This window comes from Seriola lalandi, unplaced genomic scaffold, assembly GCF_002814215.2.
Source record: "Seriola lalandi dorsalis isolate HSWRI2012SDOR001 ecotype SW California unplaced genomic scaffold, Sedor1 jcf7180002054901, whole genome shotgun sequence".
NCBI classification, from domain to species: domain Eukaryota; kingdom Metazoa; phylum Chordata; class Actinopteri; order Carangiformes; family Carangidae; genus Seriola; species Seriola lalandi.
The window spans coordinates 2,062,412-2,082,619 of NW_019525453.1; the positions used below are offsets into that span (position 1 = coordinate 2,062,412).

The 20,208-nt window shown below is 42.1% G+C and overlaps 1 protein-coding gene across 1 annotated transcript in view; it reads left to right on the forward strand.

Annotated features, from left to right (window-relative positions):
* The window catches only part of mdga2a (MAM domain containing glycosylphosphatidylinositol anchor 2a), a 170,095-nt gene that overhangs the window by 80,558 nt on the left and 69,329 nt on the right, over nt 1-20,208 (forward strand). The window contains exons 4-6 of the mRNA XM_023429967.2: nt 2,790-2,986; nt 6,014-6,146; nt 6,381-6,650. Coding sequence (XP_023285735.1) covers nt 2,790-2,986; nt 6,014-6,146; nt 6,381-6,650 — 600 coding nt within the window. The remainder of the gene's footprint in view (nt 1-2,789; nt 2,987-6,013; nt 6,147-6,380; nt 6,651-20,208) is intronic.

Genomic DNA, 20,208 nt, shown 5'->3' on the forward strand with positions numbered 1-20,208 from the left:
CAAGAAGTCATTTACCCGTCCGTCAGTTGAACTCACAGGAAAAGTGTTTATTAATAGTTTCCTCCTCTTGTGTGTGTGCGTGTGCGTGCGTGCGCGTGTGTATGGGGGGGTTGGGGGGGTGGAGTGAGGTAATGCGTGTGAGTTTTCGTGCAGGTGTCTGCTTTTTTGGAGGGGGTTGGGGGGGGGCATGAAAGGAAGGCGCTAAGGTTTGATGTGATAATGAAGCGCCTCTTCATCTTCTCTTTTATCCAAACCACTCACTTGTGCCTATTTGTCCAACAAATGTTTTGGTAGACCTATAATGTAGAAATCTGCCTTCTGCTATTCAAACGGGAATATCAACACCTTCAGGTTTTGTTTGACTTTGTCTTCGCTTGAGAGAATAAAAAAAAAAACTAAAAAAAAAACTTGATAAACTGAATGTTTTCTTTTTTTTTCTGCTTGTCTTGTGAGACCTCCTCTGACTCACACTCGCGATGCGTCTAGCGTTTCCACATCCGTGTGTGATGCTGCCCCGCCCCCCGTGTCTTAATATCAGAGAAACCCAGAGCTTTGAGACTTGTCATGGTCGGTGAGAGTGAGCTAAGGTTAGCTCGCTGGAGCGTTTAGCTGTACACGGGCAGATTTACCGGCCTGTGAAGCCATAAACCTGCAATTACAAACCCTAACAACTCTGGCGCAGGCGGCCTGTACACCACAGTTTTCCTCTGGGCTCGAGGATTTAAGCTTCACAATCAGTCAAGCGTGACTTCAGAAGCTAATTGCACAACAGTGACACACACACACGCACACAGACGCACACACACACACACACACACACACACAACATCTTTACAGGAGAAGGACTGATGGTGGAGGTGGAATTTTGTTTGAAATTCATCAAATTTTAATCCAGTGCGTACATTTCCATATTTCCATATTTATCTCTTTGCGCTCCTAGCATCCACTTCCTCTCTGCATATCATTTTGGCCCTATTAATAGCTCCAAACCACTCCTTACCTAATACACAAACATACAGAAACACACACACTCTTGTCACTGGAAAAAAAAAAAAAAAAAAGACAACCTCCTATCTGGTCCAGCTCTGAAAGACACGTGTATCCCAAGGTAGATAGCGCTGTCAATGAATCACTCCATTCCTGCCACACTTAGTAAATTGACTACTTGATGCAGGAAACAGATGAGAGAGAAGCTGGGAAGAGCCAGAGATAAGATGTAGGTTTCATACTCTCGTCCTCCTCTCTATAATGAATCCGTGTATTTACTTAGAGCAATCTGCTCCTCTAAAATGGCCCTGCAATCGCTCTGTCTTCTCTGGAGCGTTGTCACCCCCTCCCCTATTTTTCCCCACCCCCCAAAAGGTAATTGCTCTTACCCGAGACACTGTAATGGATCCTGGATGAAATATTGACCGCTGCTGGATTTTGATTAAGGGGCTGTAGGGCAGAACATGTCTTTAATGAAACTGAGGAATCAGCATTCTCTGGCTGGTGCGTCGAGGCTGGATGCTGTGTGCTGTGGCCCACAGGCACCTTGATTAGGACCTGATCCTCAGCAAATCCAGGGGTGGGCAGCTACTGAATTAAAAGTGATGAATTCATCCATTAATATTACCTCAGGCACGTGTAGTTTTTCTCTGGAGGCTTATAATCGTTATAGATTTGGATATTCATTTACTGTAAGCTGTTTGCACTCTCTGACTCACAGACTCACACACCAGCTCTCTCAATCACTCAATCATCCACTTTGTTGCTCACTCACTGATACACTAACTCACTCATTAATACACTCAATCACTTTTTCCTTCATATGCAAAAGGTCAGCCTTTATCAGTTAGAATTTTAGCATGAGGGATAACTTGCATTAGCTTCCCTCATCCTCTCCCTTAAATTGCCTTTTTGCTCGTGTTAAAAACTGATTGCATCTCGGACGGAGATGAAAGGGAAACAGCTAGCTCCCCTCGTTCTTTGAGCGTGCAAATGGACATAATCTAAAAGGCGAGTATTAGCATGCTAAAAGACACCACAGCTATGATGAACACCATTTGCCAAGGCTTAATGTGATAGCCGGGTAAGATGATTAACTTTGAATCCATTTAATCAACCACAAGCGCTTCCTCAAATAACCAACTGTCTAGTGTTGGTGTAAAACTTCCCTCAGATCTGTTGGGAAATGGGTTAGAGCAGCAGATGTGTCAAATCACGGAGAGCCAAAATCAGAGCGGAGGCCAGCCAAACATTATTCTTTTGAAGTGATGGACATCAAACATCATTTCGTGCACAGTATTTGTCATCCTCGCTCATGTTTGAAGCTCACAATGGAGTGCGACTTGGAACACATAGCAGCTCGCTCATTGATTGGGAATTCAATGTGCCCTTGGGTTGTATCCTATTGACTTAAGTAGTTCAAGTAGCGGGCCTCTCACCTCCTTTCACGCATCGACCCCTGCGTGCATGCCGATGACTGGCTCCCCTAATGCAATGAGGATTGTGACCCCTTCGGTCAGACCTTTGCGCCGCAATCAAGAAACACGGATTGAGGGAGATTGTATTTACTGGCAATATGAGGATCTCAAACCTGATTTGTTTATCATCACTACAACAGCTGAGCAAATATGTATATATTTATGCCTGAAATGTGGCCATTGTGATTGATTGATCGTCAAGAAGTCATTTACCCGTCCGTCAGTTGAACTCACAGGAAAAGTGTTTATTAATAGTTTCCTCCTCTTGTGTGTGTGCGTGTGTGTGTGTGTGCGTGTGTGCGTGTGTGTGCGCTTCTCTCACAGACCTCGATGACCCGGTGGTGACGGTGCACCAGAGCATAGGGGAAGCTAAGGAACAGTTCTACTATGAGAGGACTGTGTTCCTGCGCTGCGTGGCCAATTCCAACCCGCCCGTCCGCTACAGCTGGCACCGCGGGAGAGAGGTCCTGACACAGGGCTCGGACAAAGGTGTGGAGATCTACGAGCCGTTTTTCACACAGGTAAGACAGAGGCAACATGGACGAAAATAGCATATGAACTTTGACTTTGACTTTGTCTTTTCATGGTGTTTTGTGTTTGTTGCCATGAAGACAGGACACCTTTTGCCCTCCCTCTCCAAACTGCAGAGAGAACAAATAAGTTGATACAGAAGTGAGAGGATGTGAAAACAAGCTTGATAATGTTTTGATCTCATAGCACAGAAAACAAAACTAAAGCAGTTTTTGCACATTTCTATGACACAGCGCCCGCAGTAGGGCTTTAAAATATGTAAATGATGACCTCACCTTCTTTTGATGAGGAGTAGAGTGCGATAACAAGTCGTCACAATACGCACACAAACTCTTCCTGATTTCACAATGGTGATGAATTGATGAATGAACACATCTTGTTGCGAGGGTGACAAATTACACTGTGAAAAACCGTAATAAAAGCACCGCCGTTTCATTTGCCTTTTATGTTTTGGGAATAAGAGTTTTTTTTGTACCTCGAGTAAGAGCGCCGTCCCTTTGCTCTGCTATGGGACGGCAAAAGTTGTACTCATTAACCCCTATGAATAGCCATATTCATTTCACTAGCCCAGTTTCACAAACTTGCAGACGCAGAAAGATTGGGGCCCCCGTCACAATCAGTTCCTTCAATTGAGCGAGTGGATTTTCTTCACAATCTGGAAACTGCGAGGCTTTGTTCTAAAAAGGGTCTTGTGCAGTCAACAAAGAAACTGACTCAGATTGTTCTGTCACTAGGAAGGGAATTGTAGTTTTTGAATTGATTGAACTGAATGTGATTTGTATGTGGAATTGGGCGTCAGAGAGAATGGAAATCTACGAGACAGAGAAAAAGACATACGAGAGGGGAAAAGAGGCTTAAGAAACAGAGAGAGAGGGAGAGGAAAAAGGAAGTGAAATTGATGTTTGGCCAAATGGAGAAAGATGGCTGGGAACTAATGGAGTGGGTGAAGGGGACTGAAGAAGCTGCACAACCGGGCCTCATCAGACACTCCTCCCGTCTCTATCCTGCTCTCCATACCTCTTTGCTCTTTTCCTCGCTCTTTCATCCTGCCCTCTATTAAAGCTTTAATTGGGTCTGAAAATTTGAGTGCAACCCAAACCCAGAGATTAGCTTTGTGTGAGTCCAACCCTAAATAAATCCTGACTAAACTCCTAGTAATTTGCTATTATAATTGGCTAATAACATTACTTTTTAACAATATACTTGAACTGGCCTGAAATTTCCACAGACAATTAACAAATTCAGAACTGACCCAAATGGAGCCTATAGTGTCATGGCGAGTCCAGTCAGTCCAGGATTTATGTGTTAAATTCGTCTTTATACCTTCTTCCTTCCGTTATTCTTTATCCCAGCTTCACTCCGGCGCACCTTTTCAGCCTAACAAACGTTTTTATATCCCCACTGTTACTGTAGAAATGCAGAGGTGGCATTTCAAACTCTCTGTGTAGAACTGGTTCACAATTAAATGAGGCCCAGAGCTGTGCTTTTATTGTAGAAACCCTGTCCTTTCTGCTGTCTGTTACTTTCCCCTCCACCTCTCGTGCCATCGTTTTCTCCACACAGTGCCTCAGAATAGCACAATCATCAAGGCTATAATGGCGCCATCTCTCATCTATCGTCATATTTTCACTTCTTTACAGTGTTCAATATGTTTTGGTGGTTCTGACGGGGTTTGATGTTTTCTTGTGGTGTGATGTTCTATTTTAGCATGCTGTCTTGATCTTGAGGAGGTAGACATTTAAAGCCCAATTAGCAACATAACACTCATCACCCAGCTGAGGCGCACATCACATTTATGTCAATTATGACATTTTTCTATAACTTTTTGGTTCCATTTGCTCACTCATTTTCTTGCCCCCCTACGAAGCCAACAAGTCCTCCTGCTGCTAGCATGAAAAAGGCCCTAATTTTCATTTTCACTGCAATGCATTTTTAAGTCTGCCTAGCCGGCTTTGACTCTGTCCTTCATCTTCCCAAAGATGAGCATTTAAATAATTTAAAATGAAGTTAAAATTTGAAAAAGAAGCTGGAGGTAAAATATTTTTGCCTGACAGTGACAATACACTCCTTTATTATTTCTTTGCCCTTTTACTGACAGCCATACATCCTGTTCCTGAAGCTCATGTCTTAAGTGTTCAATCTTTCCATCAATACGTCCATCAAAACCTGCTCTCCAGCTCAGTGTAATGTGTTTGTCCTTTCCATTCCTCTCTCTGCCCCTTGCATTTTCCAAATAGATTTTTCCTCCAATCCCTCCCACCCTTATCCCCTGCTGGGAGTAAAGCTTGCACACTGAATAACATGGACCCCATCTCCTGATATCTGCTCTGAAGCAGAGGAGGTGACAGAAGAAAGAAAGGAAGTGGAGCGTGGGTTGCTAATCTAATAAAATTAAGTTATCCATGAGCATCATTGGATATGAAAGGGTTTGAAAGACGTGAGTGATTGCCATGTTGTGTGCACTGCCTCAGCGTGTGGCTGACTCATGTTTTAATCTGCAGCATCCCCCCAACCCCCACCCTGACACCCGCACTCCGGAGTCAGCCACATCAAAGGTTTCGCTTTCTCATCATAACCTTCTGGGCGGGGCTCGCCGCTGACAGGCCCGGCTGGATTCAAACACACATTCTCAGTGCAATAGCCGTTTTTGTGGAGGGATCCCCTACTGAGCCCATCCATATTTCTGTGGCTGAATAGCAAAAATACTGAAAGGCCATTGACTGGATGGTAATCCACACGTCGGTATTGAGAAAGTTGACACATTAATTTTCTTGCGAAATACGAGCACCATTTTTCATAGTGATTTTACAGTAATATTCTTGAACTCAGCTGCCTTTTCCTCTCACTTTTTGCTTCATTAAAACTGTATACATATTCATCTCTTTGACCTTTCTTTGGAGCTGTTTGGCCTTTGCCATCTCTTTCCCAGTACCTAGTTTCCTGCATTTCTTTTACTTGATTATGTTGATATTTTTGCACACATTTGCATACCAGTGTTGGTTTGGTCTGAGCTGCAGGGGGAAACAAAGATTTTGAAGCTGAAGAACCTGCGTCCTCAAGACTACGCGAACTACAGCTGCATCGCCTCTGTCAGAAATGTGTGTGGGATCCCTGACCGCAGTGTTATCTTCAGACTCACTAATAAGACAGGTAAGAGAGGCTCTCAGGCTATTGCCTTTCTGCATAGCATGCATAATGTACCTTAAATTGATATATAATTTTATCACTATTTTGCAATATGAAAATCCACAACGGTGCCTTAATAAATGTAGATGACATGGAAATAGACAGATGAAGTGGTGTGCACTCTCTCAGCAGAGTTATACTGTAACTGTCGAAGTTGTCCATCTTCTGCCAATCTTTCTTAACTCTCTTCCTCCACAGCCTCCCCATCCATCAAGCTGCTGGTGGAGGATCCAATCGTGGTGAATCCTGGCCAGACGGTGTCGTTGGTGTGCATCACCACAGGGGGGGAGCCTCCTCCCATACTCACCTGGGTCAGCAGCAATGACAGCCTGCCACAGAGGAGCGTGGTGAAGGGGGGCACGCTCACGCTGCCGGCCATCACCTCAGACGAGGCGGGGGCGTACAGTTGCGTGGCCAGCAACAATGTGGGAAACCCGGCCAAGAAGTCCACCACCATTGTGGTGCGAGGTGAGAAGGCATGACTGCGTGACCAGATGTATGGAGCCCCAAAGTGTTCAATATTAATTAAAAAAGATAATCATCTGAATAGATTTGAGTAAAACATATAAAAAGACAAATAGCTGAATAATGTAATACATATTTAACTCAGTATTATGAAATGTTATTTCTATAGTTAATTTTTCATATATATTTTATGTATATAACATCATACATATTTCACTTATTTCATTTCAAAATGAAAAATTTTGCTTTATAATGGCTTTTTCCCCAATGACACTTCTCAATGTCACTTTATCGAGCTGTCACCAGTGTTTCACCATGCTAGTTGGCAGACTCGTAAGGTAGCGCCATCGCGTTAAGATAAGTAAAAGTAGAGGTTAGTTAATGTGGTCACAATGATATTAACTAACTTCTGCTTTTATTTATAGCCACAGCCCCTATTTCAGAATAACTTTGTGTTACTTTGACATTGTCTTTGCTGTACCAAGCAGGTGCTAGCTGGCTAATTTCGGTTAGCAGTTGATGATTCTTCTAAAACTGGCTAAGAGCACATGTGATAGCTGAAAGGTGTGGGTCAGTGACAACACTGCTGTCATGAAAAGTGACATGAACCAAAATGTCGCATTAAAAGAAACAAGAATGGATTTTTGCAACGAGTTGAGTTTGTAATTTCTTTATTGCATAATTTATTGGTGGTTAGTTAATATTATTATTTCATGTCTATTTATTTATTTATTTGTTTCTTTCTTTCTTTGTTTAATATTGAACACTTTGGGGAGCCATATAGACAGAATGGGTGGTAGAAATGGCAAAGAAACAGTTGAATCATGGGTGTAAAGGTAAAGTTGGGAACAAGTATGAAATAATAGATTGATCTATATAATATGTGAGTGTACATTTTGTATGACTGCACATATTTTTCTCTTATTTACCTTATTTGTTCAGTGATTAGATAATTCAGCCATATTGCAATGCATGCTGTTAAAGTTTGTTCATAATTTTGTATTTAGATTATTATAATGATATTATAATTTATATTTAATTAAGTCACAGTATCACTGAACGTCCCTTAGATATGACATTTTACAGCCTGAGAGTATCAGGTCGCACTGTTATTACTGCTCAATCTATGTGAAGACAGTCAAGGGCAATGCTGAGGCAAGAATGTGAAACTATTAATTAAAATACACTGATTCAAAGAGTGGTTAACACCAATTTAAGAAGAGCAGCAGGGCGAGAGCCAATTCTGCCTCTTTGGCTGTTATTAAGAAAACAGTTTTTTCCAGGCTGCTCATCACCTGAGTGGCACAGGAGGCAGAGGAATATCTGATCTTGATGTAGCTCATTAGGGAAATCAGAGTATCACTTTTTGCATATTTATCATATTGACAGTTTGTAATCAAATTGGAAACACAGAAGGTGGAGGGCACTTTTAGTTCTGAACACGTGACACGTGATATGTACAGTAAAATGCTACAAAAACTTTGAAGGTTAACACCCAAGACAGGCAATTTCACCATCTGTAAAGAAAAGCTGTTTTGTTATAAGTCCTGCACAGATGCGAAATGATGCATGAGGAAATTGACTTTCATACTCTTAAATCGGCTGCTATTACTAAGCTTGGGGATTAAGGGTGGTGTGTGACTAGGCTTTCATCTGTGACATAACAGAGGATCCCAACACCCTGAATATGAAGCTGCAGGAACCTCCTGCAGGTGAATAAAAAGATGCATTGATTAATGGAAGCCTCACAAACAAAACAGCATTCATAGGATGATCCAAATTCAAAAAGCTTATCGTGTTTACATTTTAACTTTCCGAAGAACATCATACACACACAAATGGAGAGCATTTGAATCAGAGTTTAGCAGATTGGCTCAGAAATGTAAGTTTTTCTCACAGAGTTTTCTCCTTTCATCTCAGAGATTATGCCACAGCTCCATCATCAGGTCGCCTCTGTGCTCAGCCTCTTTGGAAGCATCTATTTAAGCAGCCATATACTCCCTTGGATGAAAATCAAATCATCAACAAATCATTTCTGATGGCCCCCACGACAGATAAACCCCTTCTCTGTATTGTGAAAGTGCCCATATAGTTGAGGACTTAAGAAGTGAGAGGCTTACATCAAAGGGAAGGCGTCAGGTGTCCCGTGGGAACAAATAAGTCAGCGCTCACTGCAGGCAGTCGCTGCAGTAAGTCTCACGTTCTCATCGATGTGATGTCTGGAGCTCACAATGGTTTTCATCGCAGTGAAGTATTATCAGGAAATTGATGAAAAATATTTCTTAACTAAATATGATGTTTGAATGGACACTGATGAAATGTGTCACATTTAGGGCTGCAGAGCATCATCTCCGGTACTTGTTAAAAGTTAAACAGGACAAACATGCATTATTCTGCTTCACTAAATGTCATGCAGGGCACACAGTCATTGATTATGCAGTTCAGGGCTTTATGGAAAAACAAGCATTCAATTTGTGCAAGCTGCAACCGATTGGCGCCTTGACCCTGCCCTCTCCTTTCTCACTGTTAGCTCTTTAAATTTCATACACATTGTCCGAATACATTCGCTGGAGCTCTGACGCCTTCTGGATTCATCATATCCGTCATTCAACTTCAAAACACAGACATGATGATTCATCCATTAAAGAGAGATGAACATTGATCAGTAGCCTTGTATATTCTTCTTAAGCCTAAAAGTTGTCCCAACAATTTACTGTGGATGTCTAAACAAAAAGCATTCAGACAGGAGAGGGCGTAAATAGATTAACAACAGACGAGAAACTGTTCTGAGTAAATCTAGTCAATGAGTAATCACACATTTTAATGTGAATTAGGGATGAAAACAAGACATCCAGGCAGTCTTAAAACAAAATAGGGAGATGCTTAAATTACATAATTAATCAATATGTGACAAGGCAAATTTAGGATCAATAAAAACAGAAAGTAAATGGGGTACATTGTCCTGAGACTGATGAATAGTGCCTCTTGTCAGTGCAGGTGTTGAATCAATAGTTATCACTTAAGAACAGGGTGAAGGAGCTTAAATGACAAAAACTCTGTCCTGAGTTTGACAAACTGTCACTAAGTGCAAATTTTGGATCAACATACCTAAATGGCATTTTAATTTAGCTTGGACATTGAGACATATTGATTATCAAACCAAAGCCAATTAGAAAGGACGACAAAGCATCCCTTTGTCCAACAAACCGTCACCAGAGCCATAGACGCTATAAAAGCCAAAAGTATAACTGTCTTTATTTTATTTATACGACAGACTGATAAGCTACGAGAAACAGTCAGTTGGAAAGAGGGAGGGCTCTGTCTGACATCACTAATTGACAGGAGATGAGTTCAGCATGTTATCGCACATCTCCGAGGCGCTCTCCTGAGTCTGATGAGCTGTCACTGACGCAAATGCAATTTTGGGATCAACATGCAGCAGATAGCGAGGGTGGGCGGTAGAGCTGTACAATGGTAGAAATATGACCAAATGTCTCATGACATGGATCACATGACATACCGCAGTGATACTACGCAGTATAATGGATTTTAGCTGTCACTTGAAGCACAATGCAAACATCAGCAGGACATGCTCTAGTAATAGTATTCTCAACCATACTCCTCCTCACAGACTTGTCTCATTTCGAGGTGTACAATATATCAGCATGACAAGTCTACTGATAATTAAATTCCGACTCTGCGACTGATGTCTTAAAACCAAACCCTGTCCATGATGCACCCTTTATTTGAATATTTTCTCAATCATTTATGCATGTTTTTGCAGCATGTCTGTGACACTTTATCATACTGATCCCTTCTGTTACTGAGTGTCGTGCTGCATCAAAACAGCATCTCTCCTAAGTGGTAGGTTTGGGATGGGTGTGCACAGAATTTCCACCTTTAGCAGGAAACCTCCATCACCATGGATACTGTTCGATGTTTGCGTTTAGTGACAAAGGGATGTTTTTCTTCTTTGATTTTAACTTCACTCCATGTTGTGTTAAATTGGTCTAAACCCACCATAAAACAAAGTGTGAAAAAAACAAAAACGGTGCAGCCCTTAAAATATCAAACCCTTCAAGTGAAATCACAGTTGGAGGCGCAGCGGATATGTGAATCAATCATGCATCAGTGCAGCCAATTATACAGTAAAGACTGTGGCCTAACTACAAGCACTGCATATACAGTAGAGCCATGGCATTTGAATTGATTGTACCGCACCTCCCGCTGTTCCATGGTGACTAAATCTCACATGTTGCTTCTTTTGCAGTTGGTTAGATTGTTCATGAAAATAAATGCCATATTCACTTGTGAAAAATGTGCATTTATTTTAATTGTGTTTGACGAAACACACAGTGCAGTCACTTCACTGGCAACTTTTTTACTGACGTGATACTTTGAAGTGAGGAGAAAAGAAAAATTGAAAGAGGATAAGCCAGGCTCGAGGCTAGAGCACAGGCAGACCTTTAGTTGTTCTTTGTGTGTGTGCGTGTGTGTGTGTGTGTGTGTGTGTGTGTGTGTGTGTCTGCGCGCATGTGAAATAGAGGCATGGAAAGAGAGAATGAATGCCTGTGTTTTTGTGTGAGAATTTGCACACTCTTACTAATACATTTTCACATATACTTTCTGTTGTGCCTGTTGATTTCATTTTCAGTCTTTAATACTTCAAAATCAAGAGTGCAAAAAATGGCAGTTGGTATTATATGTTTGTAGGTGTGTATGCTGGACCACGAAGGCTGAAATGTTGTTGAAATGTGTAGTTATAAGCACTTGGGCATAAATGCTGGTCGTCAGTCTCTCTGCGTTTTTGTTGACCTTCATGTGCACATACTGCACATGTGTGTCAAATACCAAATTTGGTTCTGCTACACTGAGTTTGTTTCGCGTGTTTTGCAGGGTCACTCAGTGGCCTCATCGTTGCCTGCCTCAGCTCCGTTCACCCTCCACTCTAGTCCTTGAGAAGCCCTCTCAAACTGCTGTTGCCAAAGGGGGCTGTGTGTGTGAAAACACACATCTCTCCCCAGCAGATGGTAGTTTCTCTGGCCATACTGTCCCACCAGCCAGACTGCCTTCCAGGGCTTGGCCATCTCCACAGCCATCCCAGCAGGCTACTGGCATCGCATCACCCTGCTGACAAGATCCTTTTTATGGATTAAGGGTCCGCAACACGTCTTCAAATGCAGGTCAATACCCTGCTTTCCCCAGCCACTTGAGTCCATTCTGGCCTCAACAAAGCAGACTCCAGTTTGTGATATATCAGCTACGACAATGCAAAGATACTCTGTGCTGGTGGTTTCTTTCTTTTTTCTGTTCAGTATCAAATACGGGTAGGCAGCTCTCAAATGGAGAGTTGGTGAGTTGAGACAGAACTGTCTGTTGAAATAGGCAGCTGGCCTGGCATTTTGTTTTCATGTCTCCCTGCACTCGTACACACACACACATGCACACACACACACCTACACACAGCCATCTGTGTGCATGTGTTTCCCCTCTTCATAAAGCAGTGTTGGGTCTGAGCTCTGCTTCACGAGCTGGACACCATAAATGTTGGATTTTTGGTTGGCTATCATAAATTAAGAAAATATTATATTAAAAGAAAATATATAATGATAAAATATTAATATTAAATTATAACTTCAAAATGAATTAGAGTCCTAAGGGCACCAGCCTAAACTAATAGGCAAAATAGCCAATATTGTCTCAGTCTCAAATTATTACTGTTAATCTGGAACTCTGATTAATAATTACCTAAATAACTATAACCAAATCACCATATCAACAGTAAATTAAAATTGAAGGATTGGAATTCTGCTGAGTAGAGGTTGGCAATATTCACCCTTGTTCAACATTAAACACACCAGTAGCTATACTTAAAGACATTTATTTACAATGGAACAGAGTAAAATAACAATGTCAAATCTATACAGGTGTGTGTATGTGTGTGTGTCTGTGGGGACACAGACAAAGGCAAGATGGCCGTTTCAAAGTGGTCACTGTGACCACATGACATGAACAAAGAAGACTACCCAAGATGGTGGTAGACAAAGGTGTGAGTTTCTTTGTAATCTAAAGGTACCAGGTTAGAGGGAGGAGGTTAGCTTCATGCAGGTTCTAGAACTGAGACGTACTACACGAATGTGTGTGAACATACAAGTACCCGATTAACTGTATGACTAACCACAAACTAAGCAAACATTACAGCAACAAGACATTACCAACAGGAACATTAACAAAGTTAAGACTTCTGCTACTTATAGCTGTGCTGGGAAAGGTTAGGCCCAGTCAGGTAACGTTACCCAGTCCTTGGAACAAACAAAGAGGTCATTTCCAGTGTTGTTGTCCAGTGAGTTGGGAGGCTTCCTGGTGGAGTAAGGTCCTGTGTGGCTGTGTGACTTCCTCTGTTATCTCCTCTGTTCTCCTCACAGAGTTTACTGTTCCACGCTAACTCTGCTCTGACTCCTGTTGCTTGGAAAATCAGCTGGCTGGACTTGTGTCGTAGCTGCTGATTCTGACGAGAACTTGGTTTACTCGAAGTTAATGCTAAGCAGGTCGCTGCTGTTGAGGAGAGGCGTGTTGCAGTCTATTGTGAGCAGGCCGACAAGAGAGCTGTTGTCTCAGGTAGCAGAGCTGACCTGGGCTGGGGCCTTGTTGCCCCTTGAAGAGCCAAGAGGGGAGAGCAGGAGCGGGGAGCCGAGAAGAGAAGAAAGAAGAGAAAGAACAGAGAGAACAGGAGATCTGGTTCTGTTTGGTGACACCCTAGGTGGTCACATGTCACACACTGACCAACACTGACTGGTCAGTGAGGTCCCTGGGGGAGGGTCGTCCCCAGGTGTGAACAGTGAGGAACTGTGGGGAAGTGAGTTCCTTTGTCTGTGGAGCAAAGAAACATCTGGTCTCTTGAATGAGTCCCAACAGAAGTGTGTTTCCCCCCTGTGTGATGTAGAGAAATGACCATTCCTGTAGCTATCAAAGAGACAAACTCAATCACTCCAGCGTTGTTGTTGGATTTTCTCGACAAATTCCTCCAGGAATTCCTGACAAATTCAGGTATGAGGCTTTTACGCCCAAGACATCCATCATTCTGACCTGCTAACGTAGACACATCTGATTCCACACACAGACACACATTCAAGCATAAATACAAAGTCAAACACACTAGCTACCATCCACACTTTGTAACTCTGATTGGAAGCTTGCTGTTATACGTAGACAAGCAAAAATGCAATCTTTTTCAGTGTGAGCTCCCCGCTGTTTATATTTAGACTGTCTGGTGGGGAGAAAACAATCATGACGTGCCTTGTAAAAACCTGGCTGTCAGCATGTGAATCAACATGTGAATGACCCTTATCAAATTTGCTTTGGAATAAATTCTGGTTGAAAGCTGAATATATTTCCATTCATGAATGCCAGATTTAATGGCTGGATGGCCAGAACTGGCGCAGGCAGGCCAGTCTCTTGGGCTGCGGCCCTAAGGACCGTCTGTGTGTGAGTGTATTTGTGTGTGTATGAGTGTGCCTGTACATGTGCTCGTGCCTGTTTTGTTTGTGCATTCAGTGCCTGTGTGTGCATGTGAATCCTGTTCAGCATAAATTAAAGCCAGAGGTCATCCTGAAGGTTGAGAGTAGCATTTAGGACTTTATTTTCCCGCCAAGAACGGACATGTGTGAGAAGCCATGATATTGTAAAGGTGCTGATGCATGGGGAACGTGTTAGTGCTAATGTGAAGATGCATGGAGCGATAACAGGAAAATGAAAGGTGTTTGGATGGCGAATGTGTGTATGCGATCATGTGTGAATGCCTTGTGTTTTGAACCATGCTAATGCCCGTTGTCCTTTTTTGTGTTTAACCTTGAGTGGAGCAGATGAGGCAGGGGAGAGTGGCAGTTAGAGAGACATCCATCTGGCTCTGAGAGATGAGTTCAGCTTCACACGCTGATATTCTCCACGAGAATGAATGGAGAGCACAGTATGAGGCCTGCTGTGAGACGGACAGACAGGACTGACTGAAAAATGAGAAGGACTGATGGGTAAACAAGAAGATAATGATTCAGAGGGACAGTGGAGTGAAAGACCCGTCTTCCTTCTTCACCAGACAAAGGCAGAGAGAATGCACTAGAGAGAGAAAAACACACTCCCGTATCCTTTTTCTGGTAGTGTTGCTGCACGTGTATGTGCGTGTGTGTGTCTGTGCACGCATAACTGATGCCATTGTTTCTTCATCATTATGTGCGTACATACGTGCATGTCATAGCCAGTATGTCAGGGCTGTGTGTACTTTTGCCCTGCTAAGAAGCTCCCCTGAGGTGGTATTGTAATCCTGCAGTGTGACATGAGCTCTCTTTAGAAGAAGGCCTCAACCAGGGCTTTTCTCTTTGTGTGATTATCTGCGCTTTTCATGTACAGGCCACCCATTATTCCCACAGGCTATTAAAGCTATGGAGAATCATACAGGCTCACTGCAGGCAAAAGCACCTCAGTTTATTAAAAAAAAAAAAGGAACGTGGGAACACTGCAGTATGTACAGTAATGATCTGAAAGAATGCTCTGAATAGCCGCTGGATCACCACTGAACTGCATTCAATCTCAAGCAAGCCTCCTATCAAGCAATGGGGTACATACGGTAGCCATGTAATGCAAACGTAAACACAAACAGGACGTCCATGTCTTCTCTTGATGTTACCATGAACAAAGTAGCTCCTGTAAGTGCCCCCATAGTGGGTGTTTTTTCCTCCTTGGCATGTTGCCACAGTCAAGGTTCAATGACAGGAAGCTCTGATGATGATAAAAGGGAACCAGCTTCCAAAATTCATCAATAATGCATGCCAAATTTGTTTGTGCAAATGTTGACTTGTGTTTTGTGCCCCAGCGCTCATGATACTGTCAATGCGTTTAAAAATAACACTAGATTTCCTTCAGTGGTGCCTGAGAAGAGTGCGTAAATACTGCTTATCATACCTTGCTTTAGTAAAGCAGACGCCACATAGTCCACGCTAAAGAAGCTGTGGTATGGTGTAAATTAATTTTTCTGTGACCTCTTACTATTTGACATATAATACAAACAGTAAACATGTTCTTTATAAAGATTCATCTTTATGCTTATTTTTGAGTCAGGATGCTGCCTTAAGAATCTCTATGGAGTTGAATCCAGACCACTTTCAACAACAATTTAACAATGTAAGGTTTTTGGCATGAAAGCTCATTCTTGACCTTGGAAATAGTTTGTGTGACAACAACAACTCAACTCAAGCCACATTCACTAGCTTTTTAAGCATATCACATTTGAATTTTCTCTCCGGGGGATCAATAAAGGTACATCTTATCTTTTTCTTATGGAGCCTGAGTTTGCTAAATTGTAGGGATGATATGCATCAGAAAACCAAAACACACAGTGGCATCATAAAATCTACCTCTGGCGCCATAAACATCTGCACCTGCACGTATAAGAAGGTGACTTGAGGGCTGACAGTAAAGTTACAGAGAGGAGCAGTCAAAGCAAGCCGTGTAGTGGTAGCATTAGCAGTACGGCTACCCCTTTTAAAACTCAATGAGTCAAAGCTGCCTCATTCTACATAGAGTATTAATTTTTACTAACTGGGTCTTGTCTTAAAATCACAAAAATAACCAACAGAAATAGAGAAATGGGTGGTGGAAACGAAAGGCTGAGCAACATGTTCCCGTGTGCTGCTCTAGTGCTATCAGCTCCTGACTGTTAGTACAGTCAGATAAACCACTTATGAACCAAACACTAGCTCCACTTCCTCTACTGCCGTCCAGTGCAATGTCTGCTTTGACTGACAGTGCTTTCAGGAGCCAGGGAGGAGAGACACTTCAGGGAGTGCTGTTATTTCATTGCTGAACTATGACCAAGAGCGCTACTTTTTATTTCTTTGACCGTGTGGAAGTCTGATGTTTTCACGTCACAGATGACGTGAGTCTTGCAGATAAAACCCCGAGAGTTGACATTAAATGAAAAATTCTGATTTGAGTACAGCCCTAGTTAGCAACTAATGGGCTGTGGACTGTATCTACATATGTATTAAACCAACTGAGGGAGAGAGAGAGAGAGGAAAAAAAAAAAACCCTACTCAGTCGTCATGGAGATAGATTTGAGCTCCCATGTTAACAGATCCATCTCCATGACAACTGAGCAAAACTCAGTCCGCTAATGAAGCCTGCATGGCACTACTTAAAGAAGTCTGGAAAAAAAAGCTAGTAAGTGGACCTTGAGTTGAGATTGCCTTCTCATACTTTACAAAGGCGCATTAATGTTTATTACAAAGTTATAGTGCTGGATTGCACAATGTCTTTCTAGAATAAAGTGCTTACATACTTACATATACTATACTCATATAAGATATTGAAGATGTTGAGGAAACTGTGTAACAATAGTTGGAGACAGAGTTTGCCTCAAGAGCAAATGGGAAACTTCTGTCTCCAAGCAGAGCCTTTGTTAAAGATTCATCTGACTTTTGCCATGAATTGGTTATCAGAAATGAAGGATCGCCCTGATATAGTCTCCCAACTCGGCACTTCTCACCTCACACACTCACCACAGCCTTTTAAAATATCTCAGAGTTTTAGATTCTCTCCCATGCATAAAGGAACAGGCACCATTTTAGTCACTGCAGCTGTCCAGCAAAATTTACTACAACCAGGGGAAGTAATGCCCACTTATCTCTCTTGTACACAAATGTAGTCGATTTACAGGAATGCCTACTTGCAATTCAATATTTATGGTCAGATAAAATGGCAGGAAAGGAGGTTTGAATGTGGAGGAGGCAGTGAGGGAACCGGTTCTGAAATATGCATGAGTGCACATATGCAGCACTGACTATTTTGACGTGCACTGCAGCTCTGCAGGGAAAGCTGAGTCACCACGAGGAAAAGTCTTGGAAAAGTAGGGGACAGAAAAGTGACCACCAAGATGTAATCATTCATTTTTACTCCCAGTTTAACTAATACTTGAGATCTGTGGTTGTGGAGTCTGAATGTGCGAGTGCTGAGAGCAGTGGATTTTCAAATTAAAATGTACCTCTGCACCTTACATGGTTGACTATATTTCTTAACAAAGTTGATATATAGTAAGTCTTGCAGTAAGTCTGAGATTTATTTCCTCTAATTTTCTGCAAATTACTTCCCAGTAGCCTAAATCACATTTTTCACATCATTAAACAAAGTGTGCTGCTTTTTTTCCTTTTCTTTTTTTAGAAAAAGTGAAAATAGAATTGATATTAGCTTTAATGCTTGATGGTGACTGATGGAAATCTTGTGAGCGGCTAGAAGAAGTTTTGGGAGACCCAGCTGTGTTAAGCAGAAGCATTTTTATTTATGCTGGATGCATCAAGAAGAAAAGTGAAAACCAATACAGTTATCAAGTTAACCAGTAATGCCACTCCGAATCTATCTGAAGCTGTCCGCTGGACCTGTTTAACCCCAGAATCCTCACACGGCACAGGGTCATACATGTGTGAAGACTATTGGAAACCTAAGTCAACACATCTTACCTGACTCACATTGTAGATCCCGATTACATCTGTGCCACTAAGAGAGACTAACTGACCACGAGACACAGAGACACTGGCTGTGTGTTACAGATAGACCTCCTCCACCTGAGGCTCTGGCTGTCTTATCTACCACATGCATAGGGTCCGTAGCACAACCTCGGTTGCAATCCACACAGTGAACTATTGTCTAATAGTAAATGACATGTGAATGACCTGTGACCAGACATTCTCGCACAGTATGGTAATGTTGCAGGCCTCCTTGCTGTGCTGGTATTATCATAGATATTAAAAAGTGGAACATGAGCGCACAGGTCAGTGGGACTATAATCTGTTCTCTCCTTATGTCAGTAATCGCTTCACAACCTGTTAATCATAAACATACAAGCAGATGGTGAGAATACTATATATATGATAATTGACCGGTGTTCAGAGCATGGAGTTAGGGAGACGCACGTATTCACTTTCAAACTACAGAGGAATATTACAAATATCTCTTGATGTTCTTGTTATTGTGTCACTGGCTGTACTATCAAGTGTGAATGGAAAAGTTGTGCCACCCAGTGCTGTTCAAGGTCACCCAGTTTTTTTTTTTGTTTTTTTTTTAAGGTTAATTTTCATCAGCTTTTTTTTTTTTTTAGGAACAATCTAACCTGATACTCTTGATATTGCCTGAGAAAAACCTTGAGACACACTGTGACTATAGCACAGAAACCAATGAGTGTTTACCTTTCACCCTTTCCACTGAGGTACCAGCCTGACTAGTAAATCACCAGTTAAAGTAAGGGGTATAAATATAGGGCTACAATATAGTAAGAAAGGAATAAGAAAAAACTTCACTTGCTACACAATAAACACTTGATAATTACATAATTATAGGCCTAATCCATGATTGGTGCACAGCTCCTCATTGCCCCAACCATTAGATCAAAACAGTCTACATGGCCATTTACGCTCAATAGTGATTAAGCAGGGGCATTAGGCCACTTCAGAGTTGGATTCATCACATCCTGTGGTCAGTTAAGTGTATCTACACAGCTCCACAATTTAATTTGGCCAAAAGGTCCAATTTTGTGGGGAAGCATTGTGGAGAAGTATTTATTCAGCTTTACGCTACCAACATTTCAATTCCACAGCACTGACAATTATTTGTGTGGCCATTCACAACATTTACCACAGAAAGAAATCACAACTGTCATTCGTCTGACAGAGGACTTCATGAACAAGATTAAATCTGGCTTTGCTGTAAAGCAGAGCTGGGTCTGTGAGTGTTAAATGCTTAGTTGTGTTACAGTTTAAGTTCAGAGAGGAATTTACTTGAGCCAGAGGAATGGAAAAAGAGGAAAGCAGTTAATCCAAATGTTTATCCTCTGTCACCTGTGACAGCACAATGACTCACGCAGATGTGTGAAAATGCATGTGTGCGCGGAGTGGATGAGATAATTCTTCCTTAAGAAGAAGCCTCCAACTCTGCTGCAGATGTCGCTGCACGCAAAAACCTTTTCAAACTGTCAAGATATAACTACAGCTCTGTCTCCAGCTGCCTGACATGTATGACTGAAGGAAAAGCTATGCTCACTTAATGGCTTCCACCACAGACTTAGTATTGTTTCATCAACCTTACACAGTGTGTGTCGGCTTTAAGGAAATTGAATGTTGACGTACGTAGTAGATGTGCACTGTGATACAGAGCTGAACCCAAATGGGAAATAAACGTGGGGTGTTGGTGATGCCTTGTATTATCTTCACATCTATAAAGGTCACAGATATGCTGCATATCATATTATGCTAATTGCCACAGTTACCATGCCAGTACTACTGAATTACATACAACGGGGCTTGATAGCCAGCGACTTGAACAGAAGTATATAGGATACAAGAATGAATGCAAGTGCTCAGTGGTGTGTGTTGACATGATTGTAATATTTGTATCTGACACGCGTCAGAAATAGGATTCTCTGGCTGCCGGCACTGATTTCAAACGTGAGGAGGAAGATCATGTCAAGGAGGCATGTGTCAGTCGTTTCACCCCTCAACGTGCAGCTCGGCAGGCATCACAA